This window comes from Leucopleurus acutus (genome assembly GCF_964270905.1).
Source record: "Leucopleurus acutus genome assembly, chromosome: 2".
Lineage (NCBI taxonomy): Eukaryota > Metazoa > Chordata > Mammalia > Artiodactyla > Delphinidae > Leucopleurus > Leucopleurus acutus.
The window spans coordinates 157,003,651-157,031,350 of NC_139143.1; the positions used below are offsets into that span (position 1 = coordinate 157,003,651).

At 52.2% G+C, this 27,700-nt stretch overlaps 1 protein-coding gene across 5 annotated transcripts in view; it reads right to left on the reverse strand.

Annotated features, from left to right (window-relative positions):
* Window positions 1-27,700, reverse strand: part of RNF220 (ring finger protein 220) — a gene marked incomplete at its 5' end in the record, with an annotated part of 213,023 nt that overhangs the window by 19,522 nt on the left and 165,801 nt on the right. For 2 of the 5 annotated variants that reach the window (XM_082833907.1, XM_082833905.1), the window contains 4 exons: window positions 46-88; window positions 4,548-4,649; window positions 8,174-8,219; window positions 17,366-17,498. In XM_082833907.1, coding sequence (XP_082690033.1) covers window positions 46-88; window positions 4,548-4,649; window positions 8,174-8,219; window positions 17,366-17,498 — 324 coding nt within the window. Of the gene's footprint in view, window positions 1-45; window positions 89-220; window positions 462-4,547; window positions 4,650-8,173; window positions 8,220-17,365; window positions 17,499-27,700 lie in introns of those variants that run through there. The other 3 variants (XM_082833909.1, XM_082833908.1, XM_082833906.1) reach the window with 2 other exon arrangements.

The following is a 27,700-nucleotide window of genomic DNA, read 5'->3' on the forward strand; positions in this document are numbered from 1 at the left end:
AGGAGGCCGGGGGTGGGGCGGAGGGAGGGGCCGCGCAAGACTCACCATTCAGTCGGGTCTGCCGGTTGGCTCGCACTCGCAAGAAGGTCTGGGAAAAGATCCCGGGCAAATGCAAAAAAGAGAAGAGAGCGTCAGCGCGGCCTCGAGTCCCGACCCCTGCCCCAGCCCCAGCCCCCGGTCCACACCTGCCCCGCCCCAAACAGCCCGTAAACAAACCTACTTCCTCCCTCCCGCCGGCCCCCCTGCTCCGCCGGCCGCTCCGGGCCTTCGGCATAGCCGCCGGAGGCTGCTCTAGCGGGACCCCGTGGCCGCCGCGCAGTGCCGCCCCAGCCCCGGCCTCCGGCGCTCCGGGCCCCGCGGCCGCCCGGCCGGCGAGGGCGGCGATGCGGGCGGATTCCCCCCGGCTGCCCGGCGGCGGCGGCACCTCAGCTCCCAACGGCGGCGGCGGCCATGTTGGCCTTGATCACGTGACTCGCCGCCGTCGCGCGCCGGGGGTGAAAGTTCAAGAAGTGGTGGGGGCTGCCGGACCGGGACCAGGAAACAGCGGCTCGCACTCCGGCAGCAACAGGCTGAGGCCGCCCTGGGGTCCCTCCCACCGGCCGCAAAGCCAACCCGCCCGGGTTTTAGTGGCTGCGAGGTCCTCCCACCCTACTCCACGGCCCCTCCCAGCGCGGGGCTCCTTCCGTCCCGGAACCCCGCCTGGCTCCCGCCTCCCGCGCGGCTACCCCTTTGCTGGGGAGATAGCGTAGGACTTCCTGATCGCAGCGGCCCGTCTCACCGCGAGTCCCAACTGTCTCTTCCCCAGTCCCCAGCCTTTCATCAATCCCGATATTAGAGGATTCCCAACGTTTCACCTGTCTTCTGGACAACCTTTGGAGCTGCCACTGGCAACGCACAGCCACGCGGCCAAAGTGGAACCCAGCATCCCTCAAACAAGTGCCTTCTTCCAGGATTCTCAGTTTCTAACGGGATACCACCATCCACTCTGGTGTGCCCACACCAGATAGTTGAGAGTGAGTCGTCCTTGACCCCACCCTCCTTCAGTTCCTCACACTCAAGCCTTCTTTCATCTCAGAGTCTACCTCTAAAGGTCTCCTACATCTTTTTATCTCCCCTTCTGTGTATCCCCTTCTCGCCCTTCCAGGCCTAACCGAAAAATATCATTTCCTCTCTACTTCCATGTCTACTCTCAGTATGGCTTGTACCAATGGTTGTCGGTGGGCTGACCACTCCAGGTATGGGGCCATGTGTGAGTCCTGGGTGAAGCCAGAGCCCGGTACAGCGCTGGGCACAGGCCAGCCATCCCTGCGTGTTTCTTCAGTGACTATACCTATCTTGGATGTCCTTGCTCTAGTTCATAATCTTAGGAGCTCTCTAAATTTGCAGCTGTCTCCCATCTGGCCTTCTCATCTCCAGCTTTTCTCCCTGTAACCCATCTTCCACCGTACATGCAGTGTGATCTTTGTATCATGCAAAATTGACCCTCTTTCTTCTCCCCTTTAAATCCTTTAGTGGTTCTCCACTGAGATCTGCACCGTGGCATACAGGTCGTCTCTGACGTGCTCTGCCTATTTCTCCAGACTCTTCTTCTGCCACTCCTGCTCTCTCCTTTTCCCCTCCTGACACTACCTGTAGTTCTTTGAGCACCCCATGCTCTAGACTTTGGGCTATATTATTCTCCATGCACCCATATTCCCTGCTTGGATAACAGTTTGTTGTTCATCCTACAGGACTCTGGGATGACTTCGCTTTTCCCTCAGGGTTGGGTTAGTTGCTTCCTCTGAGTTTTCACAGTCCCTTGGCTTTCCTTTGAACTTGGATATTTTGACTGTTTACAGACCTGTCCCTTCTACTTGGGAGGTCATCTCTATCCAGTAACAGGGTCTGGCATGCAGGAGAAATCCATGGGGTGGAGAGGAGGATATTTATGAGGGAAGCCCCTAAGCCCAGTGCAGGGCTGAGAAACAATCTAGGATTCAGGGCCAGACAAACTCAAGTTCAAATCCTGACTTGGTTACTTATAATATATGTGCTCTTAGTAAAGTCACTTTTTCTCTCTAGGCCTGTTTCCTTAGCTATAAATTGGGGGCAATGAATCCTAGCTTGCACAGTTGCTATGAGGGTAAAGTGAGGTAATGGTTAAAGGGTTAGGTAACCCAGCAGGGGCTAAGGAAATGGGAATCCAAACCAGAAACCAGTACCTCCTGATTTCAGGGCCAAGTTTGATGATTTTTTTAAAACAGTCCAACATAATTGAGCAACTACTACATGCCAGGTGTTGTGTAAAGATCAGGGGATTCCAGCTTCACTTTCTACCAGTTCCCCTTGTGTTTTACATTCTAACAAAACTGAACTGCTAGTGGGTCCCCAAATACATCATTCTGTGTTACACCTCTCTGCCTTTTGCACATACATAGTGTTCCTTGATCTGGAATATCTTTTCTTCCTGGTCCACCAAAGTGAACTCCTACTCATCCTGTTCAGTCATTACCTCCTCTGTGAATCTTACTCTGATTTTCTCTTTCATAGCACTTAAAACACTGGGCTGTAATTATCTATTTGCACATCTAACCCCGTGAAGGCAGGGAGCCTGGGCTGAGCATGAGTGAGTACTAGATAAGTGTTTGAGTAAAGGAAGGGAGTAAAGAAGGGGCCTTGGCGAGCCCGTCAGTCTAGTGCAAGAGTCAGGCTCATCATGATAGATTAAGTATGTTCATAATTCTTTGCAGCTCCTCCTATCAAAGAGCTGCATTTCCCATCCCTTGATTGTGTTAGCTTTGTGAGTTCCAGAGCCTAGGCCTCAAGAGGCCTTTCAGCTTTGGCCTTCGCCCTCTTGGCATGACACTGCCCTGAGACTGCCAAGTAAGGAAGCCAGTCTAACCTCCTGGAGGATGATAGGCCGTATGGAAGAAAACCAAGGTCCCTAATCTCCCAGACATGTGGTGAGGCCATTTTGGACTTTCTAGGCCAGCTAGTCCTCTAGCTGAATGAGCTTAATGAATGAGGAAAGGCCTACTCAGCTGACAGAATCATGAGAAATCATGAGAGATTATAAGTTGTATTAAGCCACTAAGTTTTGGGATGGATTGTTATATACTAGAAGATAATGGAAACACACTTAAATGGGTGTTGATATAAGATGGTCAGGGCAATAACATGGGCATGAAGGGGTCATGAGAAGAGAAAGCTAATCCGGAAAGGCTTCCCGGAGCAGAGGGAAGTTGGGCAGGTTGGTGAGGGATAAAAGAAATTTGATGAGGTGGGGTAAAATAACCCGGTTAAACGCAGCAAGTGTAAAAGCAGAGAGGCAAGAAAGGAGTGGCACAGCCAACGAGTGGTTAGCATTCATCTGGTGAGCACAGCACACAGGATTCACGGAAGGCAGTATTAGAAATGGAAGCTGGAAAGGTTGACTCTAAATCACAGAGGCCTTGGTGCCATGCCTTTGCACACCTAGCCTATGCCTAGCATGCCATCCTATGCCTGATGGTTACTCTTCCCCTAGTTCAACAAATAGTGGAGCTGAATGCTGTGGCTGAAATAGAGAAGATCCGCCTCTGAAGGCAGGGCTCTGTCTCCCTCTGGGATAGAATTCTCTGGGATGGAGCCTTGTCTCCCTATCCCAGAATCCCCTAGAGTTGGGTCATTTCTCCATCTTGAATCAGGATTGTTTGGGTGAGGACTGACTGCCTTTCTCAAACCAGGGCTCACAAGAGCAGGGATCCCTCCCCAGGGCTGGCACTTTGGGCTCTGCAGTTTGAGTCCCAGACAAGGGCATCCAGCAGAGGAGGTGCTAGTTGAAGCTGGTGTACAGCCCACACTCCGTATTCCACTCACCAAACTCTGCACCCTGACGCCAGGCTGTGTCAGCTAGGAGGAAAAAGTGCCCAGAGAGAAGACCTCGAATTCCAAGAAAGGCTGCCTGTGTACCAGCAGTGGCCCTGGTTCTCTACCCCAGATGACAGGTCCCTGCTGCCTTGTCTCTTTGCATTAGTCTGGGCTGTGTTTCCCTGTTCACATAAGGGCTCCCTGAGAAGCCGTGCTGCCATTTAGATAGCGTGTTCCTTGGAGCAAGCCCTGTTTTCTGCCCTCTGACTGGGGCTCCTGAAGGCAGGGCTCTGTCTCTCCTCAGAAGCTTCTGGGGGAAGCTCCTTCTCCTTCCTACCACAAATAAGGTCTGTATAAGCTGGGATATTACCCTTAGGTCCCCCTCCTGCTCTGATGTTTTAGGATTGTGTAGTTATGCCCAAGGCACTCACAGGCAATCTCTCTCTCTCTCTCTCTCGAAACGGAACCCTAGAGGAGACCTCCAGATGGCTGGGATGCTTCCGAAGTGCCCACCTGAGCCCAGGTGACCTTGGCATCTCTCCCTAAAATCCATCTATTTACGGCACATTCCCTGACACCTGTGCCTTTCGGTTCAGTTAGAAGCACTAGACACAGAGGGAACCAAACACAGTTCAGGCCTTTCCCCTTGTATCCTGAGGATGGGAGGAGTTAGCCCCAGGCCTGCCCTATAAGGCAGGGCCCATCCCACCCCTCCTCACCTGGTATCTGTCTGAGTGGTGCAGGTCATCGGTGGCAGACGAGTGTGGTGATGCTGTCGGAGACTCTCCTTCCCTCTTGATGGAAGCAGACAACAAGAGGGACTGGAAGAAGAAAAAGGACACGTGGCCTCAGGCTGAATGAGACCTACAGTCAGTTCCCTAGAGTGTCCAGTCCTATGGAGCTTTGGGGATAGAGGCAGAGAAAAGGAGGGCAGAGGGGTAGAGACCGCTTGAGATTCTGAAGGCATGTGGTCAGGCCCCCCAGAGTCTGGTTGTGGGAAAGGATAGCTTGATCCTAGGGATGGGTGGAGACCCCTGGAGAGGGTCCAACCTCTTCCACCCCAGCGAATCTCTGTCCCAGTGGGGCAGGCCTCCCAGTGGGCTGAGACTATATATAGGCTTTGTTCTCCCATAGTGAGCAGAGACTCTGGGACCCCTCTGAAGGGTTGGGGGTAAAGCCACATCCCTGCTGCCCTGCCTGCCCCTAATACAGGCTGGTGGCAGCCCCGCTATGGAGACAGTAAATTAAATAGTGTGTAAGAGTTTCCTTCGTGCAGCTAGGGATGTACACTGGCTCCATTTATCCCTGTGCTGTGGTGATGACCCCAGCAAAAATCCCAGCAAAATTAATCCCCCCATGTCAGTCCTGCATGGGCTCTTCTACGTATGCCTGCAGTTTAGATTAATAAACTGTCCGCTTTAAATTGTACACGAGCACCACAATTCTAAATACCACATGGCACGTTCAGCCTGCTCTTGCTGCCTCTTGCCAAGGCCTGTTCAACTGCAAACTGGGGCCTGGAGGCCTGAAAGCAATCCATACTTCCTCCCCCCACCTTTTCCAGCCTGCACAGCCCAGAGCCGGAAGCATACAATTCCCTAGGAGGCCTCCCCAGCTTAGAAAACCATGCCAAATCGCCACTGACAGCCCAAAGAAAGCAATTTGGGAAAGATGGAGCAGCCATTTATCCTTCATCTCCGACTGAGCCTTAGGATGTGACCTGCATGCGGTGGCCACGCTGCACATCCTCCGGCGAGGGCCCTGGGAGGGGGGGCAGCTGCTGGTCTGGCGGGGCTCCCTGACTCGGCCTCATCATAAGAGCAGGAGGGCAGAGGCCAGGCAGGGACTGGGATGGGATTCCCTGCAACTTGGAGCCCCTTCCTCACCTACCCAGGCCCAGTGGGAGGCCGAGTGGGTGCCTTGGCCCCCAGCTCGGAAAAGAGGTAGGCTTTTAGGCAATGGCCTTTCCTTCTCTGGTCCCAAGGAGGATGCTGAGGAGCGGAAGCATCGTGGGGCCCCTGCCCCCCCATCATGAGAAAGTGCACGCTTGTGTGCTCTCTTTCATTCTCTCTAGGTTAGAAGCCCTGAGAGGCCTCAGCATTACACCTGGGGCAAGCGGAATAAAAAAAGGTCACTGGCGCTTTTTAAACATGGACCAAAAAGCAGTAAAATGTGTTTTGAAAAAAAAATCCCGACATTAAATCATGACTTTTTGCCTGGCTCTTCGCCTCATTAAAAGTGGCCTTTTGGAAGGTAAAATTATCATTGTAAGCGATAAGATCTTTAAGAAAATAATTCACGGCTTCTTCACCCTTTAATATGATAGCCGCCACCGGCTAATTTTTTTCTTAATGGCAACGAGGCCATCAATCTTGTCTGAGGCCCCCTCGCCCTCTCCTCCTCCTCCCTCCCTCCTCCCTGTCCTCTCGGTCTCTTGCTTGAACCTTCTACCTCGTGCCTCTTCTACCCATGACCTGCTTCCCTAAAGCCCCATTCCAGGCTGAGGACAGACCCTGAGACAGGCAGCTTTGGGGGCGTGAGCCTATATCTAGAAGTGGGTGAGCGGTGGCCCTTGCCTCTAAGTCTGATTATCGATGAGCCCATGTTGGTGGCTGCAGGAATCTGCACCTATTTAAGACTTCCTGTATGAGTATTCTGACGGGGCCAGGTGGGTGTGCATCTGTGTATGTGGGGAACCAGGTGTGGACGTGGATCGTGTCTGTGTTTGTGCTTTGAACACAGGCCTCACTGGGGTCCAGTCCCCAGCCTGCCGGCCATGCTCAGGTGTCAGGGGTCAGTGGTTGTGGCTGACCTGGCAGCACGTCCGTGACCTGCCTGCCTTAACCATAGCCACTGGAGACTGCAGCCTGAGCCAAGCTCCGCCAGTGTGGCCCCCCACTTCTCCCCCAACGCCTTTTCTCTTTAGGGCTGGGAGGGCTTTGCTTCCTTGGCCAGGGCCTGCATCAGTCCAGGGCTGGGCTAGGTTCCCTGCCCCTCCTCTGTCCAGCTTGCTGTGTTGAGTGATTTCCTGAATGAAAATGCGGAGTCCACTCCCACCTTTTTGAAGGGCCTGCAGGGGAGACAGGCCAACCCCCTGGAAGTAAGATTGTCACTCTGGCTCCTTTTCCCAAAACTGCTCTCTCAGAGGTCACCAGTGCTTTTAAGACTTCTAAATACAATGGCCTCCTTCTCTAGCCCTTTTCTGCTTGACTGCTGACCAGCCCAGACATTTTGGAATTTTCTTCTCTTAGGATCCTGGGACACCATGCTCTCCTGTGCCCCTCCTCACTCGTCACTGTTCCTCTTCTGCTCCTTCCCTGGCTCTGGGACCTCCTCTTGACCCCCAGCACAGGAGTCCCAGACTCTCTTCTTGGCTTCTGCTCTGATCTCTCCACACACACTCCCTTACTGATTTCATCCATTCTGGGGAATTCCCTGGTGGTCCATTGGTTAGGACTCCGCACTTTTACTGCCAAGGGTTCGACCAATCCCTTGTTGGGGAGCTAAGATCCTGCAAGCCATGCGGCGCAGCCAAAAAAAAAAAAAAAATGTATCCATTCAGCACTCATTCCTCACTCCCGGTAGAAAGGGCTGAGGGTTTCTGCTTTTACAAGTCATTGTGAGAACTTATAAGACAGGATGCCACCTTACTGAGGGGTGGGGGAGAGGACACTCAGTGAGTGAGTGTCTAGTCCTCCAACCCCAGGTCCCCACTCCCTCAAAACATCATCACCTTTGGGGATGCAGTACCATCTACCTGTGTGGCCACCTATGGGAGTTCTTGGTACAAGTCATATCATCCTGCTGAGGCCTCTGGCCCTTCCTTTGAGCCACTTGTCCTTAACTCTTCCTTTCTCCATCTGATGCTTTCAAGCTTCCCTTCCATAGTGTCTGTTCAGAGGGTCAGATTGTCTCCCCAAAAGAGCCCAGCATCCTCTCTGGCTCCCTGTTGCGCTCAGGACAAAGCACATGCACACACCCCATGGTCTGGCTTCTAAGGCCCTGCACCACCTGTCTTGACCTGCACTTCTATATTTTTCTTTACCTGCTACAGCTCACCTTCCTCCTTTGAGTCTCCCCAGACTTAGTGTCTGGGTCCCCCACACCCCCAGGTCAATTCTTGGCTTTGACCCCATCCTGACTAGAAGAGAAAGTCAGGTGAGCATACTGTTACTCACATGTATACACACATGTACTCAAGTGCACAGGGCAGCCCGAGGCCTCAGGCTGACGATCAAACCCTGAAAACAGCTGGGGATCCAAGAAGAGCTCCTTTTTCTCAAGAACCAGTTCTGAGTGGGCTTAGGTTAGGATGGGCTGGAGGAAAACACAATTGTCCACCTACCTTGGGGGTGCCTGGAGCCATGGCATCCTTCAGAAGGGAATTCTTACTGCCAAGAAAGAAGAGAACAGGGTGACCATTCCACTTGCTGCCCAGGGCGTGTAAGAGTAGAATAGGAAGAAGATCCCAAGGAGAGAAGACATAGCCAGCCTAGCCCAGCCCCCCTCAGCCAAGCTCCACCCAGCCCACTCAGCCTCCATCAGGGGCCAGGGGCCAGAGTGGGCTCCTGGGCAGGGGTACTGACACTAGACATGGTAGGCTGTCTCGTGGATCTGAGGAAAGGGGCTTTACCTGACTGCTCCTATCAGCCCTGAGGATTCTTCCTGTCCTGCCCCCTTCCTTCCAACCCAGTCCTCAGCCTGCTCTTAGCTCCTATGGGATTGGGGTGATAGAACTGACATGACTCTTGTCAATTCTCCCTCCAACATGCTGCAAACTGCGTTAGGCCAGGAATGATCTCCCCCTGATTCAATTTGTCAGCCCCAGGCCCTCCGGCATCAGGCGCGGCAGGTGGGCGGTAGCTGGGCCCTGAAATACGGTGGGCGGCTCAGAGTGGGGGGAGCAGGGGTGGGAGGTGATGGATGGGCTGTGGGGGAGGCGAGGACTGTGTTTAATAACAAAATTGGTATGCAAGGCCAAATCCTGCGCTAAGCATGAGTGATCCAGAGCCACGAAGTATTACAAATCCCCGCTAAACAGATGCTGACAATGGAACAAGACGTATCAAATCAGATCCACTTCAGAAACATTAATATCCCTGTTCCTGGCCCTCCCTCCCTGCCACCCCGACTGTGCTCACCACATCTGTGCTCACACGTTCACTTACGTGCTATCACGCGCACAGAAATATTACATGCACACAGAGGCGCTGGCTGATACACACAGGAGGCAATACAGCCAATTCACGTAGGGTCCCCACACAGATGCACATACAAGGTGTACAGGTAGAGCACACCCAAGAGATCCACACAGCACAAAAGACGCACCCCCAGGGCAGATACACCGGGCACACACGGGGGGTGTATACACAGGGAACACACACTGGGTCAGGTATAGACACACCCAATATGTGAGCAAAGGCATAGGCAGATTTGGATAAAGTAAGAGTTCTCACCCAGGGCCATTTTGCCCCCCCAGGGGACAATTGGCAACATGTGGAGACTTTTTTTTTTTTTTTTTTTGCAGTACGTGGGTCTCTCACTGTTGTGGCCTCTCGCGTTGCGGAGAACAGGCTCCGGACGCGCAGGCTCAGCAGCCATGGCTCATGGGCCTAGCTGCTCCACGGCATGTGGGATCTTCCCAGACCGGGGCACGAACCCGTGTCCCCTGCATCAGCAGGCGGACTCTCAATCACTGCGCCACCAGGGAAGCCCCGTGTGGAGACATTTTTGATTGTCAGAAATGGGGGCGGGGAGTTTTCTACTGGCATGGAGTGGGTAGAGGGGATTAACCATCCTGGAGGGTACTGGATAGATCCTCACAACAAAAAATTATCCAGCCCCAAATGTCAGTAGTGCTGAGGTTGAGAAACCCTGGTGTAAAGGCAGATACACACATATCCATTGTCTATAATTCTGTCAACGTGTGGTCACACCTGGAGGCTCAGACATGCACGAAGAGGTGCAGGCACACAGAGTCCTGTTCCCAGAGATGTGTCCTTAAAGACACATTCACAACTGTCACCCAGGCCTGGATGAAGAGCTGTGCCCACATCCACACAAGCATGCACAGATACCCACGTGCGCCAACACACACCTGACACGTGCACCCACAAATGTAGACACACATGGATACACACCCACACAAGCAGACACGTACATCACAGTGCAGGGTCCAGAAGGCTTGGCAGCAGCAGGCTGAGGCTAAGATCTGAGTGTAAAAACAGCTGTCTGGGGACTTCCCTCGTAGTCCAGTGGTTAAGATTCGAGCTTCCACTGCAGGGGGCGCAGGTTCAATCCCTGGTCGGGGAACTAAGGTCCCACACGCCACGGGACATGGCCAAAATGTTGAAAAAACAAACAACAACAAAAAACAGCCGTCTGCCTGTCTGATCACACAGTGGGGGCGTCACAGGCAGGAGAGGACCACCAGACTGGGTTCCAGTCAGTGCCATTTTGTTCATAAATGGTCCCCATGGTCCTGCTCCTGATCCAGGCACCAGGGATACAGAGAGGAAACTGAGCTGCCTTTGAGGAACTGCTAGGTGCGAGTTTGTTACTTTTATCTTTCCTTCACTCAGTCAACAAGTGCTGACGTCGCCGTTGTGCCAGCCCCGTTCCTGGACTTAACGGGTGCAGAACTGAGGCATCTACTGTATGACACTGTTCTCGCCAGACCCCTGGACTGAAGTCTGAGTGTTATCCGAGCAAGATCAGGGTGAAACAGAAGAGGAAAGAATGAACAATTATTGTGTACCCACCACACATGACAGGCATGGGCTAGGAACTTTAGATGTGTCATCTCTTTAAATCTTCACAAAAACTTTACAAAGTTGACTAGCAGGCTACGTGACACCTCTCTGCTCACACAGCCCATGCAGGGTTTGGGATTTGAGTTCATGTCTGACGGAGTCCAAAGTGCTGCTTTTCGGTTGGCCACACAGCCTCCTAAAGACACTCAGGGGTTAGGATGGAGGGCTGAGCTGAGTTCTTTTTCTCTCTTCATTTTGGGGAGTGTACTTCTGACTCTGGGCTTTAGTTTACTGCGCTGGTGAATAGAAATGGAGACGTTTAGGGCCAGGATGTCCAGCCTCTCCCTTTGCCAGTCCTACGGATCTTTTCCTGGCAATCCTCTTCCCCTTCCCTCGAGTTGGACTGGTACTACGCCAGACTCCTTCCCTCTCCCTGAGCAAGCGCCCCACTGCCCGACCTTTCCTCCAGCAGCCTGCTTACCTCCAAGTGTGCTTGGTTCCCCCAGACACAGGAGTCTGGCGAAGGGCCCACCTTGGAGAAGAGTCCGAGCCCTGAGCTGCTGGCAGCCGGGCTCCCGCCCAGCCCATCCACTCTGCTCTGCCTTCGTCCCTCCCTGTTTCCACAGCCCGCCCCCAACGATTTCCTCCCTTCTTAGTCACTCGCTGCCTAGTGAACCATGGGTTTTAAATTATAACTGGGACCCAGGAAACGCGTTCCTAAGTACAATATTCATGGGCTGGGCTGACACTTTTAATTAAGGTGATTTACACTGAATTATCCTTGGAAATAAAGAAATGGTGTGATGCCCGGGAATAAACCATCATCACCAGCCGCCTTTGTAAGTTACACTTCGTTTTAATCTATTTGGGGAGTTGTTTATCTAGTTCATTACCCAACCAAACACCGAGGCCGGCCTTAAATAAGGCTTAAGTGGGGGTGGGGGCACTGCCATCTCCACACCCTGCCTCCCGTCTAGAGTCACCCAGCCTCCCTCTGGCTCCTTCCAGCCCCTTTAAAGCACTGACCAGAGATCCTGCTTCCCAGCCTACAGGCCAGATCTCAAAGTAGGGAAGCCTCCAGGAAAAGGTCTCTGAGCTCAGGCCCCACCAAGCCAAGCCCTCCTTTCAGCTCTGTGCAATCTTTCTGCATCCAAGGCTCTTTCCTCTCTCTGGGTGGAAACTCCTGTTTGAAGGCCACAGAGAAGACTGGGGGCCACTCCCCGACCTACCCTTCAGCCTTTAGCCCCCATCTATTTTCCTGCCTGTCTGTACACATCGTCTCCACCCCATCACCATCCTAGAGAAAGCTTAGCGTGCCCAGAGCTCTGTCCGCTGTCCCCTCCTTCCTTCAGATATCTGCTTCTCTGCCATCATCACTCTTCCCGTGACCCAAGTCAGAAAGCTCTTCCTAGTAAGTACCCCACAAGTAATCAGCTAAGTTCTCTTGCTTCTCCCCCCCACCAGTCTCTCATTATTCCTTCTCTGTTCCCACTGCCACTGCCATTGTCCTAGATCAGCTTCACAACATGTCCCCTGGACCCTGCCTAACCCCCTCACTTGCTTCCCTGCTTCTACCCCCAAATCATGTCCCACACTGGCCTCCAGAGTGATTCTCCTACAGCTCAGCTCTCTGATAGGCTTCTCCAGCTCACTGATGTTCTAATTCCCCCATTACCTCCAAGACCACCCTCCAGCATCGAAGGCTCTCCACTATCTGTCCTCAGTCTAACTTTGCCCTTCTCATTCTAGGTAGCCGAGTCCTGGGGCCTACTGGAGTTCCTATGCAGGACTGAGAGGGGGAATGGTAGAAGATGGGGTGAGGGAGGATGTGTGGGCACAGCCTCTGATCTCTAATGGAAAAGTGCTTTGAAAAGTGTAAGTGCTTTGCCAATGGGAGTTCTGACTCTTCTTCCTGTGTCTGTGTGCCCTTGTGCCTGTGGGAATGAGCATATGTGGGAAGTGGTTCTTTTAGGGGGTAGGTGTGAGCACATCTATGTGTGTTGGAATGGGGCTGTGTGTGTGTGCCTGTATGTTGTGGATATACATTTGCGCCTGTGTCTGTGAAAAACAGCCAGCCCTAGTTTGGGAGCTGGAAGGTCCCTGCTCCTCTGTGTGAGACCTTGGGTGTGTCTAAAATAGCAGCCTGCTCTGTGCTGTTGGGCAGAAGGGGGCAGAGAGCACAAACCAGGCCCACCCAGAAGAGCTCCTCTGGGACCAACCATGTGGGAGGGTGATGGAGAGGCACCCTGGCAGCAGTATCCACAGACTCAGGAGCTGGCTAGGCTGAGGGAAGGGAAGGAGGGCAAAGGAGGCAAAGGCAGGGTAAGAGAGGGGAGGGGACAATTGGAGAGAAGAGGAAAGAAAAGAAAGGGAGGGGAGCAGAGAGAAGGGAACAGAAAGGGAGAATTGGAGAGCTGGGGAAGAAGCTGCTGGCCACATGCCGTGGATGGGGATGCCCTCATCTGGGCTCTGACCAGAACTCTCTGAGTGATGCACACACAAGCTCTGCCCTCCTGCAGGACTCGGTTTCCCCATCTGTGAAATACCTGCTTAAAGCTCGGCGCTGATGGCGGGAAGAGGAGGAGGGAGGGAGCCCGGGTGCCACATCCTCTCCCAACCTCCACTTCTCCCCTCCTGCCGCCTAGAGAGCGGGCAGGGGCGGGGCAAGGGCATCCAAGGCTGGGTCCTTCCCCGAGCTACCCAGGCGCCACGGCCCTCAGCCCGGAGGGAGCTGACACGCTCCTTGGGAATTTATCACGCACCCAATTACAATGTTAATTGGCAAGTTCCTGAAATCAATTAATTCGCAAATTTTTTCCAATTAAAAATCCAGATAAATCACAAGGGCGGCGGCGGACCGGTCCAGCCTGCAGTCCGGTGGGTGCAGCGGCTGCAGGGAGGTGCGGGGGAGAGAAGAGGGGAGGGGGCGGAGGGCGCGGCTGCCCTTGAACGCCTTTGCCGGCCGGTCGGACTGTCAGCGCGCCGGGCGCGCGGGGCCGAGACAGATAAAACCATCGACCCGTCGCCGCCAGCGCTTCGGCTTTATCGATCCGACGGGAATTTCACTTGCTGTGCAGATCCCGCTGTCCGGCTGTCAGACACCGGGTTGAGGAGGGGGGACGTGCCAAGGGTTAGGGGGTGCTGGGCTGGGCCTGGACGAGAGGGGCACGGAAGTGGGGCACGCAAGACATGGCGGTGAGGGGCGGGGCAGATGTGAAGGCTCCGGGTGAGGAGATGGACGTGGGTCGAAGGGTTTGGACGTAGGGGATGCTCTGAGAGGACGTGAGGGAGGAGTGATTGGTGCAGGGTCACGGGTGGGGGTGGAACACTTCTGTGGGCAGAAGTGGATGCCCTGGGCAGTGCAGGGATGGGGCCACAGGGACTAGGCTGTAGCGTGGCCCCCAAGGAAGAAGCAGAAAGAGAGCTTTGGCCCTCATTCTCCAGACCCTTAGGGGTGCACTGCGATTACAAGGCTCTGCGGGTCCCTCCATCTCTGCCTCTATTCTTAGTTCCTGTTGAGAAGTCCTCTACTGGGAGCAAATTACCCAGAAACACTCCTGGATAGCCAAGGTATGGAACTCAATTGCAGAAGAGTGTTTCTTTCACTCCCTGCCTGTTCTAGGCTGGTCCTGCGTGTGTGTGTGTGTGTGTGTGTGTGTGTGTGTGTGTGTGTGTGTGTGTGTGTGAGGGAGGCGGGAGTGGTTAAAAGCATGGGCTCTAGAGTCAGATTGATTGGGTTTGAATCTTTACCACTTCACAGGCTGTGCAACCTTAGAGAAGTCACTTAACCTCTCTGACCTCAGTTTCCTCATCTGTAAAATGGAGTTAATAATTTTTACCTAGCTCAGTGGTTGTCGTGAAGGTTAAATAAGTTGACATAATATAAAGTTCTTGGCACATGGTGTTCACCAGGATTATTATTATCATCATTAGTATAGTCTTCTGTGGTAGTTTTAAGTATTCCCACAAATTCTTTGGTGCTCTCTCCTTCAAAAGCTTATAGTGTTTGATTCTCCTCTGTTGAGTGTGGGCTGTACTTGGTGACCTGCTTCTAGTGAGTAGAATAGAATACATTAGAAGCCATAGTGTATGACTTCCCAGACTAGATCATAAAAAGCATTGTGGCTTCCTCTCTAGTCTTTCTCTTGGATCACTTCCTCTGTGGAAAGTCAACTGCCATGTCACAGGGAAACTCAAGCAGCCCTGTGGAGAGACCTGCATGTTGAGGAACTGAGGCCTCCTGCCAACAGCCATGCGAGTGAGGCAACCTGGGAATGGATGCTGCAGCCCCCGTCAAACCTTCAGATGACTGCAGCCTTGGCTGACATCCTGGCTGCAGCCTCATGAGAGACTGAGCCAGAAGCCACAACTACCCCCAACTACCCACAATTACCCAACTAAGCTGTGTCTGAATTGATGACCCACAGAAACCAAAATATTAAGTGTTTGCTGTTTTAAGCCATGGATTTTTGGAGGAATTTGTAACACAGCAACTAGTATTTTGGCCTTCAAAATTCAGCCCAGGCCTCACCTCCCTTAGGAGGCCTTCTCTGCTCCGAGCTGGGTTTGCTGCCTCCTCAATGCTCCCACAGCTCCTGTTCTTCCTGTAGAGCAGTCTCCATCCCTCAGGGTTTCTAGTGCTTGGCTCTCCTTACTCTGCTATTATGAGCTCCTGAGGGTGGTGGGACCATTTCTTTCTTTCTTCTTTTTTTAAATGGAAGTGTAGTTGATTTACAATGCTGTGCCAATCTCCGCTGTACATCAGAGTGACTCAGTTATACACATAGAGACATGTTTTTTTTTTTTGCGGTACGCGGGCCTCTCACTGTTGTGGCCTCTCCAGTTGTGGAGCACAGGCTCCGGACGCGCAGGCTTAGCGGCCATGGCTCACGGGCCCAGTCGCTCCGCAGCATGTGGGATCTTCCCGGACCGGGGCACGAACCCATGTGCCCTGCATCAGCAGGTGGACTCTCAACCACTGCGCCACCAGGGAAGCCCGAGACATGTTTTTTTATATTCTTTTCCATTATGGTTTATCCCAGGAGATTGGGTATAGTTCCCTGTGCAGTAGGACCTTGTTGTTTATCCATTCTAAATGTAATAGTATGCATCTACCAACCCCAAACTCCCAGTCCATCCCTCTCCCTCCCCCACTCCCCCCCCACTCCCCCTTGGCAACCAAAAGTCTGATCTCTATGTCTGTGAGTCTGTTTCTGTTTTGTAGATAGGTTCATTTGTGCCATATTTTAGATTCCACATATAAGTGATATCATATGGTATTTGTCTTTCTTTTTCTGACTTCACTTAGTATGATAATCTCTAGGTCCATCCATGTTGCTGCAAACAGCATTATTTCGTTGTTTTTTTATGGCTGAGTAGTATTCCATTGTATATATGTACCACATCTTCTTTATCCATTCATCTGTTGATGGACATTTAGGTTGTTTCCATGTTTTGGCTATTGTGAATAGTTCCACTGTGAACATGGGGGTGCATGTATCTTTTTGAATTACACTTTTGGCTGGGTATATGCCCAGGAGTGGGATTGCTGGATCATATGGTAGCTCTATTTTTAGTTTTCTGAGGAACCTCCATACTGTTTTCCATATTGGCTGCACCAACTTACATGGGACCATTTCTGATTCACCTTTGGTCCCCTACACCCTGCACGGGGGATTAGGTGAGAGGGTAGAGGAAGGAAGATCAGTCAAGTCTGGTGACTTGAACTGAACAAGGGGTGGGATTGGGAGTAGTGGAACAGACTGTATTCCCCTTTCTCCCAAAGATGGCCATGACCATGTCTCCCATCCCACATGCTCTTCTGTAATAGAAGCTTGCCACTTCTCCATCAAAAGGTGGGGTATATGTCCTTGCCCCTAAAATCTGGGTGGGCTAATACTGCCTCAACCAAGAGAGGACAGCAGAAGTGATGTTAAGTGATTTCTGAGGCTAAGTTATAAATGGTGGTCCAGCTTTCATCTCGTTGACTGGAACATTTGCTTTCGAGCCCTAAGCTGCCATGCTATGAGGAAGCACAGGCCACAAGGAGAAGCCATGTGTAGGTGCTTTGGTTACGGCCCCAGCTGAAGTCCTAGCTGACAGCCAACATCAACCACCAGATGTGTGAATGAAGCAGCCAGGCGATCCCAGCCTCCAGCCACCATGTCTTCCCAGCTGGGGCCCCAGATATCATGAAGCAGACACAAGCCACCCCCTCTGTGCTCTGTCTGAATTCCTGACCCCACAGATTCCACAAGCATCATGAAATGGTTGCTTTAAACTGCTAAGCTTTGGGGTAATTTGCTACACACCTCCTCTGCTGCCTTTAACAACCATAGCTCCTCCACAAGGCCCGGGAGGAGGCTCTGCTCAGTCCTTCAGGCAGGGACAAGGGAGGTGGGGTGGAGCAGGGGGGACATGCCTGAGCACGTTCTCAAAATTGTCACCTTTCAGACCTTGAGATTCATAGAGAAGGTGGATGGCAGCTCCAGGCTGCACTTCTGGGGGAGCTGCCAGGCCCGGGCCCTGCTTCCGTAACCCTGCCCTGAGGCTCCTCCCCTTTCCAGCTCCTCTTGTGCCCTTTTGAGGCTGAGGCCCACTCTCCTCACATCTCCAAAACCAGAGCAAGAAGAGAAAGGCAGCACCATTCAGCTGGTGGAGCTGAGGATTGAAAGCAGAGTGGAGAATGGCAGCAGGGCCTTGCTTTGTGCCAAAAGGCTGGGACCTGTTGGCCAGAACCCCGAGTGGAGGCCTCCGGCGGGCAGGCTCCCCGTCACGTGGCTTACCTGGCAGGCAGCTGCGCCAGCTGTTCCAGTTCTTGTTCCATATGCTCCTGCAGCTCGCTGGGCCTCAGCAGGACCTGGCAGATGGGGCAAATAGGGGCCTGGCTGTCAAACAGTGCTGCTGCCTTTTTCTTACCTGGTAAGGGAAGAAGAGACAGACATATAAGCCGGGCTATATGTGGAGGGAAGCGCCTTGTCCCAGTCCTCCACCCCAAGCCGGCTGCTACCTCCTTGGGCTTCTTGGCCTAGAGGAAGGGTGAGCCTGAGGGTCTCAGAGCCCATGAACATCACTCAGCTTTGCAGTTCCAGAGGCTGTGGCTGTGCACGGCACCTCCCCAGCCAGCTGCCCCTCTCGGAAATCTATCAGGACGCAATCAATGCTCTGTGCAATCAAACCTTGATCACTTCATTTCACACGTTAGTGAAGCAGGTCTTGTTTAATCACACCATCACCCAGAGTATCCAGGGCCCTCTCTGTCTCTACCTTAGCCTCACTGCTTTCACACTCCCCAAAGCGGGAGAAGGAAGAAAAGAGGGAGAAAGGGGATTCTTTCCTGCAGTCATTCAACAAACATTGATGTCTTCACTGAACCAGGCTTAGTGCAGAGTGGTGGGGACACAGAATATAATCCGATCTAGTCCCTGAAACTGAGGCGCTCACAGTTTAGTGGGAAAGACAGAAAAGGACGTGGGTGACTGCCAGGGTGGCATCCTCTCCCAGTTCTTCACTTTTCCCCATGCTTCTTTCCATGGCCTCTCCTCTCCTCCCTCTGCATTTGGGATGATCTTGTTCGTTCTTATGGCCATCACTCCCACCTGTGCCCTGCCGACTCCAGAATCCATTTCTCTATGCCAGATCCCTCCCCTATTCTTCAGACCCCTATATCCAAATGCCTAATGGACATAAATGCCTGAATGTCCCACAAAAATCTGAAACTCTACAATCCAGAATTGAGTACTTCAGCTTCTTCACTTTCCCCTCCCCGCCCTCTTCAGCAGTGCTCTTCTCAGTGAAAGACACCTGCATTCACCTGGTCACCCAAGCCAGTAACCTTCGCCTCGCCCTTGGCCCCCTCCCTGGCCTTACTCCCCTTCCCACATTCATTTAACCACCAAGTCCTCTCCATTCTGCTTCAATATTCCTGGAATCTACATTCTCCCAGTTCAGGTCTCACTCCTTCTCACTTGGATAACCTCATTGGCCTCTGTGAGTATAACAGATTCTGAGCTCTTCCCCTCCAAAATGCCCTGCAAATTGTGTACCCCCAATACACAACCACACGTGGGTTTAGCACTGGCTATGCTGACTTGGGGGCCCACTGGGAGCCTGAACTCTGTCCCCACCCTGTCCCTGATGGTAACCAGAGCACACGGTGCTAGGAAGGGGCCTGCAGGTTGCCTAGTGCACCCACTGGGATACCTAAACTCCCTCCCTTGCCACTCTCCCCAGCCAATGCTCCCCTGGCCTCTGCTAACAGGCACAGTGTTGAGGAACCCTATTCATCTAGAAACATCCCTGTCTATCCATGTAAACTCTGATAGTAGGAAGGACTTCTTTAGCTTAAGGCCACATCTTTCTCCCTGCTTCTTCTTTCCTCTGGTGCTTAGGGAGGGTCAAATTAGCTTTTAGAGAGATAAAGGGCCATGCCAGTGATGACTAAGATGGTTGCTTCAGTAGGGTTGCCAGATAAAATACAAGATGCCCAGTTGAATTTCACATAAATAATGAATAATTTTTTCGTATAAATATGTCTCAACTATTACGCAGGATATACTTATGTTAAAACTTATTCATCGATTTTCTAGAATTCAAATTTACCGGGGCATCCTGTATTTTTATTTGCTAAGTCTAGTAACCCTATGCCTGAGGGAATTCCCAGTTCAGGCTGAACACAAGAACCCACCTCCTTTTGACACAAGACAGGGTGATCACGGCTCTCCTGGATGCCCAGACTAGGTCATCTGAGAGCTCAGAGGAGGGAGTGATTCATTCTGGGTGTGTGTTTTGAGGAGTGGAAAAAGAGAAGGTTTAACCAAAGAAATGAAATTTGAGATGTGCCTTAAAAGAGTTCCAGGCAGAGAATGGAAGCAAAGGAATGAATGAATGAATGATTGAGTTGTGAGTTTCTTGTGGGTGGGGACCATTTCTTAACCATCTTTTAATCTATAGACAATAGAAAAAAGACCTGGCATAGATTAGATGCTCAACGGTGAAATGAGACAGTGGAGAAGAGGAAGGGAAGGAGGGGAGGTAGGGACGAAGAGCTAACTGCCCCAGAAGCAAGGTGACCTTTGCAGAGCTGGGATGTCAGCTGGGGAGGCTATGTGTGTGCCGGGGTCGGGTCGGGATGGCTCTAGTTGGTGTGGCTAGGTCTGTGAGGAAGGGAAGGAACTCTACTGATCATGTGCCCTGGTGGCTGGGCCTCAGATGCTCAGGGGACAGCTGGAAGGCAGCTCTGAGTAAAAGAAGCAGATGTGGTCCCGGTCTGGGAGTGAGGAGATGAGGAGTCTAAGCTCATTCTAACTTTATTCAGCCAGAAAATTTCAGAGGTGAGTGAGGCCCTAAAAATTCTGCAGGCCATTATCTTTATTTTACAGATGGGGAAACTGAGGCTCAGAACTAGACAGGGGCCTCTGAACTTGGCTCTTGATCTCATTGCTTCATTTATTTATTCATTCAGCAAACACGTATCAAACAATTATTCTACATCAGGTATTATTCTATGAGAAACTGAGATATCTTTATCTCTTTCTCAGAGATAAAGATAACACATTCCTGGCCTCAAGGAGATCACAAACTAGTGGAAAAGCTGAAAAAGAAAATCAGTGATTGCAGTCAGTGCAGCTCTAGTCAGGGCTGAGGGAGGCATGAATGGGTGCTTGTGGGGGTGGGCAGGAAGGGGCCAGAGGATGGTGGTAGGACCCAGCCGGGGGGGATGGGGGGTGGGCATTGCTTGATGGCAGGCATGAAGGATGAATAAGGGAGAGTTGACAAGGCTGTTGAAACCAAGCACTGAGGAAGGATATGGGCATAAGAGGGGAAATGGTAAGAGAGAAGAATGGAGAAAGAGTAGGATCTAGGGCATGGGCTAGGAGCTGAGGTGGAAATATCAGGATTTCAGCCCCTCTCAGCCTGGGATACCAAGTACGGCTCTTAGGGCTTCCTAGAGCCCAGGTTCCTCCCTCTACACCTGGGAGCAGGCACCAGCATTCCCATATACCTGTCCTCAGTTCATCTGCTTTGTTGACAGGGATCTTCTACTTTTCTGAGGTTGGCCTCAGTTTCCCTTTTGGGGAAGGGTCCTCTTCCTGGCTCCCAGCTTCAGGAATAGCACTCACAGGGATCAGCGGAGGGACCCTGCAGACTATGCTCTCCATCCCACCCCCACTTTCTCAAGGGCTGGAATGGCAGGTGTCAGCATGGCTGTGGGCCCCCTTCTTCCCCTCCCCCGCTGTGTTCCCTATAATTTTATATTGAGACCTGTGGTCATGACGTGGGTTTTACTGCACTAACGACATGGCCTGCCCAGGTTTAATGACAAAATCCATACTCTGGCCCTGGGCCTGCTCCTCGTTTGCATAATTCCCAGAATACAGCTCCCTGAAGCTTTTGACCTGGGCCATTACAGTGGCCATAAAACGGGCCATAAAACCGCTGGGGATGGCCAAAAGGAAGGGGCTGTGGTCTTGCAGGGGTGGGAACAAAGTCTTCAACCCCCTACTCTTCCTAGGCATCCTTTGGCTCTTCCCTTCCACAGTTCCCAGTATCTGGGAGTCCATCTCAGGCTGGAGAGGCTTCCAGAAATCCTTAGTCCAGCTGCCCATCTAATGCAGGAATCCCTTCTCCAACACCGCTGCCAGCATCGCAGGTAGGCAGACCGAGCCCACCAGGGGCGGGCTGTGAGAAGGCATCTTCTCCTAGAGCATTCCTCACTCCTGACCCCGCCCTCCCACCCCACAGCTGGCCAAGCCCTCGGCCACAGGTGGGTCTAGGTCCGAGGGGCCTAGGTTGAATCCCGTCCCTCGTCAGGAGGCCTAGCTCTCCAGGGAGGTCAGGAGCCAGGCTGAGCAGCATCGTGGGGAGACGCGGGAAGCATGAGGGGATGGGGACAGCGACTGGGACGGGCTGTCACCGCTAAAGATGATGAATGGGGGAGGTGAGGCAGGAGGCCCGGTGTTATCGGCAGTGGATGGCGGTGCGGGCGCTCGCCGCTTCTGCTAATCCCCGGGCGCTGCCTCAGCCCTTGCACTGATAACGAGGAAATGGGACTGACAACAATTTTTAGCTGAGAGATTCTTCACCAAAATGCCAGGCGGCCGGAGGTCTGACAGCGCCTGATTGAGTGTGTGAGTGTGGGGGGGGAAGGCGCGCGGCCCCCTCCCCTCCCCTCCCCTCCCATGCAAAGATGGATCGCTCATTCCGCCTCCCGTCCACATTCATTACCGCACCTCCCTCCAGCCGCCCCGCCGCCGGCTCCGCCGCTCCTGCCACCTCCACCTCTCCGGCTGCCGCAGGTATCACCCAAGCAGGAGGAGAGCAGGGAGCAGAGCGGCCTGACCCTACCCTCAGCCTCACACGGGGCACCACCAGCTCAAAGAGCAGAGAGTCAGGGCTGAGTCAGGCCCTGCCTGGAGGTTCCTTAGTCGTGGGACCTCCAGAGGGTCCCTTCCCCTTTCTGAGCTGCCGGGATACCTCCCCAGAAGAAAACAGCCAGGCTCCACCAGGAAGTGACTGCCTGCGGTTGTAAGCAGCGGGGGACAGGCCTGCTGAGGAGGGGCAGTGCAGCCAAGTAGCTTTTCCCTGGCCTGGGCCAGGCTCCAGCTAGTCCGGCCCTCAAGCCTTGGATCAAGGCCTCAGGTACCTGGGGTCCAGGATCAGCCCTCTGTTGTGCCCCTCTGTTGGGAACTGCTGACCACTGGCAGCTCAAGGGCCGGCACAGCTGCTCCTCTGCCATCTTGCATAGTGAGGCCTGGTGCAGAACTGGGCCCTGGAGTATGAGGGTCTCATTCAAAGGGAAAACCCTCCCTTCCTAGATCACTAACCCGCACCCCGCCCTGCAACTCCCAAACATGTGGCTGCCTCTCCAGCTTGGCCTGTTTTGTTTTGTCTCAGTTCTGCTGCCTGTGGGTTCCATTCTTGCCTCTCTGTTTATTCAAGCAGCAAACCCCAAATTCATTATCTTTTTTCCACGGACCACAAAAGGCAGAGCTTGACTGACTGGTGTCTGACTTAAGAATGGGGAGGGTTAAAATGAGGGGGACGGTAACTCTAATGACAACTGGCAACGGAGGCTGGGACTTTCAAGAGTATGTACGTGTGTATACATGTGTGTTTATGTGGACATATGTGTGCGCTCCACCCTTTTTCTCCTGCAATCCCGACGGAAGGGCTTCCATTTCCTGGTGACCGAGAGCCTTCAAGCAACATTCAACAGAGTTGCCTCTTACTAGCTGTGAGACATTAGGCAAATCATTTAACACGTCTGAGCTTTAGTTTCTTCTTGTCTGAAACAGGGATAAGAACAACTAACTCTCAGGACTTTTGTGAGGATCTAGTTACATCAGGGCTGCGTGCTGAGTCACTATTATCTCAAGTAGGACACTAGCACAGTTTGCTGTTTGTGCCTGGATCTACCCCATCCTGACACCAGCCTGGCCTTGCCCTGTATCCAGGCTTCTTCCCTGGTATGATCAAGATTGTGTACCGCTCAGTAGGTACCCTGGCCCTTTTGGCTTCCATGGAGTTCCTTCTTCCTATCCATCCATACCCATATAACTATTTACTGGTTTGTTTGTCAATATATCCATCCATCCACTTAAACATTATCTGCCCATTAACAATAATAAGAGTTTATTGAGTGCTATTATATGTTAGGCTGTAGGTTTAATGCTGCACATATGTAATCTCATTTAATCCTTACAACAGTCCAATGAGATAGGTATAATTAATCTGTCTCTATCGCACTGATGAGGAAAACGGAGCTCAGAACAATGAAATGACAGAGCTGGAAGGTTCAGAGCAGAGATTTAAATCCATATCTGTCTGACTCCAAAGCCAGTGCTTTTAACCACTGCATAATACCCAGCTACCTACCTACCTATCCACCCACCTCGGTAATGATTCAATAATCACTGACAAATGTCAACTGAGTACCAAAGATGGGTCTGCTACAGTATGGATGCCATGCAGTAATGAACAAACAGACACACTCTCTGCCCTCAGGGAGCTTAAGAACTAACTGTGGATAGAGACATTCAACAAACATCCCCAGCGTGGTCTTAGAACAAGGGAAGTACGTGGAACTATGGGAGTATATCATCTGGTCTGGGAGGAGAAATAAGTGACATTTAAGCAAAGGCTTGAAGAATGACTGGGAACCAGTCAAGCAATGATGGTGAAGTAGTGTTTCTAGATAGAAAACAGCATGTTTGAAGGTACAGAGGGGAGAAAGCCTAAGTGAAGAATTGAAAAGGGTCCAGTATGGCTGGAGCAGAGAGTGAGGGGCAGAGCACTGAGAGCTGATGAAAGAACGGCCAGATCCTGGAAGACTTTTCAACTATGTTAATGATTTTGGCTTATTATTATTATTTTTTAACATACAGTGAGAAGCCATTGAAGAATTTTAAGCAGGGAAGTGACATATCAGACTTGCATCTTTTTTAAAAAAAAAATTATTTATTTTTGGCTGCGTTGGGTCTTCGTTGTTGTGTGCGGGCTTTCTCTAGTTGTGGTGAGTGGGGCCTACTCTTTGTTGCGGTGTGCAGGCTTCTCACTGCCGTGGCTTCTCTTGTTGTGGAGCACAGGCTCTAGGTGTGCGGCTTCAGTAGTTGTGGCGCACGGGCTTAGTTGCTCCGCGGCACATGGGATCTTCCCGGACCAGGGCTCGAACCCGTGTCCCCTGCATTGGTAGGCGGATTCTTAACCACTGCGCCACCCGGGAAGTCCCAGACTTGCATCTTAAAAGGATCATTCTAACTGCAAAGCGGAGAATGGTCTAAGGGGACAAGATCAAGTGCAGGAAGGCCATCTAGGAGGTTATCTGACTAACTCAGGTGAGACATGAAGGTGACCTGCTCTAGTGAGATGATGTGGATGATGATGGAGATGAACAGCAGCGGGTGGATTGGACATGGGGGTTCAAGGACAGAGAGGAGTCAAGGATGACTCCAAGCTGCCTGACTTGAGCAATGGCTAGGTGTTAGACCATTTACTGACTTGTGGAACAGGAGGAAGAGCAGTAGGCTTGGTAAGGAAGAAAATGAGTTCAGTTTTGGATAAACTTACTTTGAGGAACTGTTAAGGCAACCCTGTGAAAATGCTGAGTAGGCACTATATGTGAGCCAGAGCTAGAATTAGAGAACTGGAGACGCTGACGAGATAAAGACTGACATTCACCACTGCATGTTCTGTGTCTAGAACAATGTCTCGCATATGGTAAATACTTAACAAAAGTTAAGAGTAGGTGAGATCACCTAGGGCCAGAGTGTACAGTAAGAAGAGGCTGGAACAGAACCCTGAGTAACTCCAACAGGTGGAGGAAGTTTAAGTCATTGAAGACTAAGAAGGAACAGCCAAGAAGAGGATGAAAACAAGGTGATGTCATCAAAGCCCAGAAGGGAAGAGTTTCAAGGAGGGGAGAGCATCATTGATAGGGTCGCATGCTGCTGAGAGGTTAAGAACGCAAGGCATGAAAAGGGTCCCTTCCACCCATCATGTCCACAGTACACCCACCTACCCCAGCACATCCATCCAAGCCACCACTCTGCCCTCTCACTCATTCCCATCTTCCTTCTCTTCTCTCCAGAAAACCGTGATTGGTGCCTCTGCTGAGCGTGGGACATGAAGAGTTAACCTGCTGACAGATGGCATTTTTTACCTTCAGTCAATATGAACAAGGCCCCAAGACTATGATTCCAAACATCTGGATTTCATCAATATGTGATCTGTCATCGTATATTGGCATTCCCCAGTCCCCGCGCCAGAGCAATGCGGCTGGTTTTATTAATACGTCAAATACATTATCCGTGTAATACACTTGTCTGGCTGGGGCCTCCCGCTGGGGCGGGGCGGTGGATTTGAATGTATGATGAATCAGTTTGCATTACATGTTCGTAAGTCATCATTTGTCAGGATTAATAGGCATCCCTGATCGAGGAGGTGGGGGTGGGGCGGGCAGAGGGGAGATATGTATTTAGCTATGGCCCATCCTTATCTGCCAGTGCCCAGGGGTGCCCTGAAAACAGCTGTGCACCCTCCTGCCCAGACCCCAGGGCAGTGGCTGGTGGTCTGGTGACATTTTTAGCAGTTCCAGAGTCACTTGGAACCAAATAGTCCTATCTGTCTCTGCTTTGGGCTTGCCAAGCAACCAAAAGGGATACGGCAGGGACCATTTGCACAGGCTGGCTAAATCTCACTCATCCTTTAAGACTCCGAATTCTTTCTTCCAGGGAGCCTCTCCCGACTCCTCCAGACTGCACTAGGTGCATCCCCTGCGTTCCCACAGCTTCTTGCGCTACCTCTGGTCACACGGTGTTACAATTGCCTATCATGTGGCTGTTGCTCTCTTCAGACTGTAAATTTCTTGAGGTCAGGGAGTAACTTGTTTACTGCTATAGCCCCAGTGTCTAGCAGAGGGCATAGCCCAAAGTAAGAGGATAGTAGTAGTAAAAGTAGGAACCAAAAGATATTCCTTGAATGAATGAATAAGTGATCACTGACCTTGCTAAACCCCCAGAAGATGCAGACGCTAGCTGGGAGACGTTGAGGGGGTTTTCTCTGGCTCCTTGCCCCTACCTCGCCCCTGGTCTGGTCTGGGCTGGTCTGGTCATCTATCCTACTGTATATGCTCTTCTTCCCTTGCTCCTCTTCCTTGCATAAGGAGGACCCCCTCACACAGCACTGGCTCCCTGACACGTGACATATACACTCAGGTAGAATTCATAGGGGTGACATGTTCATGCGCACATGCCCTTGCCATCTTCCCTTCCCCTTCTACTCTGCTGGCAGAGACTCAGATAGGCATTGCCCATTCCACATGGCCTCCTGCCAGCTCCAGGTTCTTGTGAAACAGGAGCCGGGCTGGTGCCCTGACCCCTATTGTGATGGGTGCTGTTTACTGTCTCTAGCAATAGCGGGGGCCTGGATTGAGCCAGACATGGCTCTTGGGTGGCCAATGGCAAACATCTGCAAGCCAGCCAGGAGGAGGTCAGCCTGTGGGTAGTCTAGGCTCACGCTTGGGCTCTAGCTGGAACCAAGGGCTCTGGGCCAAGGCATAATCAAGCTCACTGGGTCTTGGGCGTGGACCCTAAATGCTTGGCCCCATGAGCATTTGCTCCAGCCAAGTGCACCAGCCAGACTGTTGAGAGGCTGGTGGGGCTTCAGGGGTCACAGCTATCTCACACCATTGACCTTGGCTGCCCCAAACACAACTGCAGCCTCTTTCCTCTTAGCTAAGTTCCCCTCCTCCCTTAGCTAATGACTTCCAGACAGTGCCCTGTGCTGGGCCAGGCCAGTGGTGGGTAGGGCAGATGGGCTTCCCAGAGTTCCCTGGGATTAGGCTTTATTGTGAACTGCAGAAAAGGGCCCAGTTCAGGACAATATCCACATAGAGACATGCACACATATCCTCTCAAATGTCTGGACACACACACACACACACGTGTGGGCACTGGCACACACACGTGCTCAGACAAGTGTGGGTATTTGTTCCCATCTAGATGAACACATGTGAGCACACGGATATATGCAAGTGTAGACTGAGTACACCCGGACACTCTCCCCACACACTTCATTCTCCCCCAGTGTCTTCCTTGCTGTGGAGCCAAAATGCTAGGACTGGACTGTGTAAAGCAAATCCAAGTGTGCTTTAATCCCTGCTGGCTCTGACTATGGGCTTATAAAAATGAAGTGGGAACCTCCAGCAGCTGTGGGCAGTAAATCCTGAAGCGCCGAGGAGGGCAGCGTTACCTGCCTTCTAAGTTCATGGGGGGAAGTTGGGGCACTGATTACAAATGTCTGCGGGGCTGGGTGGGCAGTGGGCCAGCTTCTTGGCCTTGGGCACTGCCTGCTAGCCTAGCCCCGGCCAGCTGTCTCCCACAGACCTCTGGGGTCCAGAGACCCAGAGCCCAGGGGGGTTGTGCAAGGACCAGGAGAGGAAGAGAGAGAAGTGGAGGGCTGGGGGTGTGCAAGGGCTGGGGTGGGCAGAGCGAGCAAGACAGCCACGTGCTGCTAAGGCTGAGGGGAGCCCTTGCATCTGGAGATCAATTAGCATCAATTACTGACTTCATTTAATTGTCGTCCAAGACGAACTTGTCATTTTTAGCTGAGAATTAATGGGA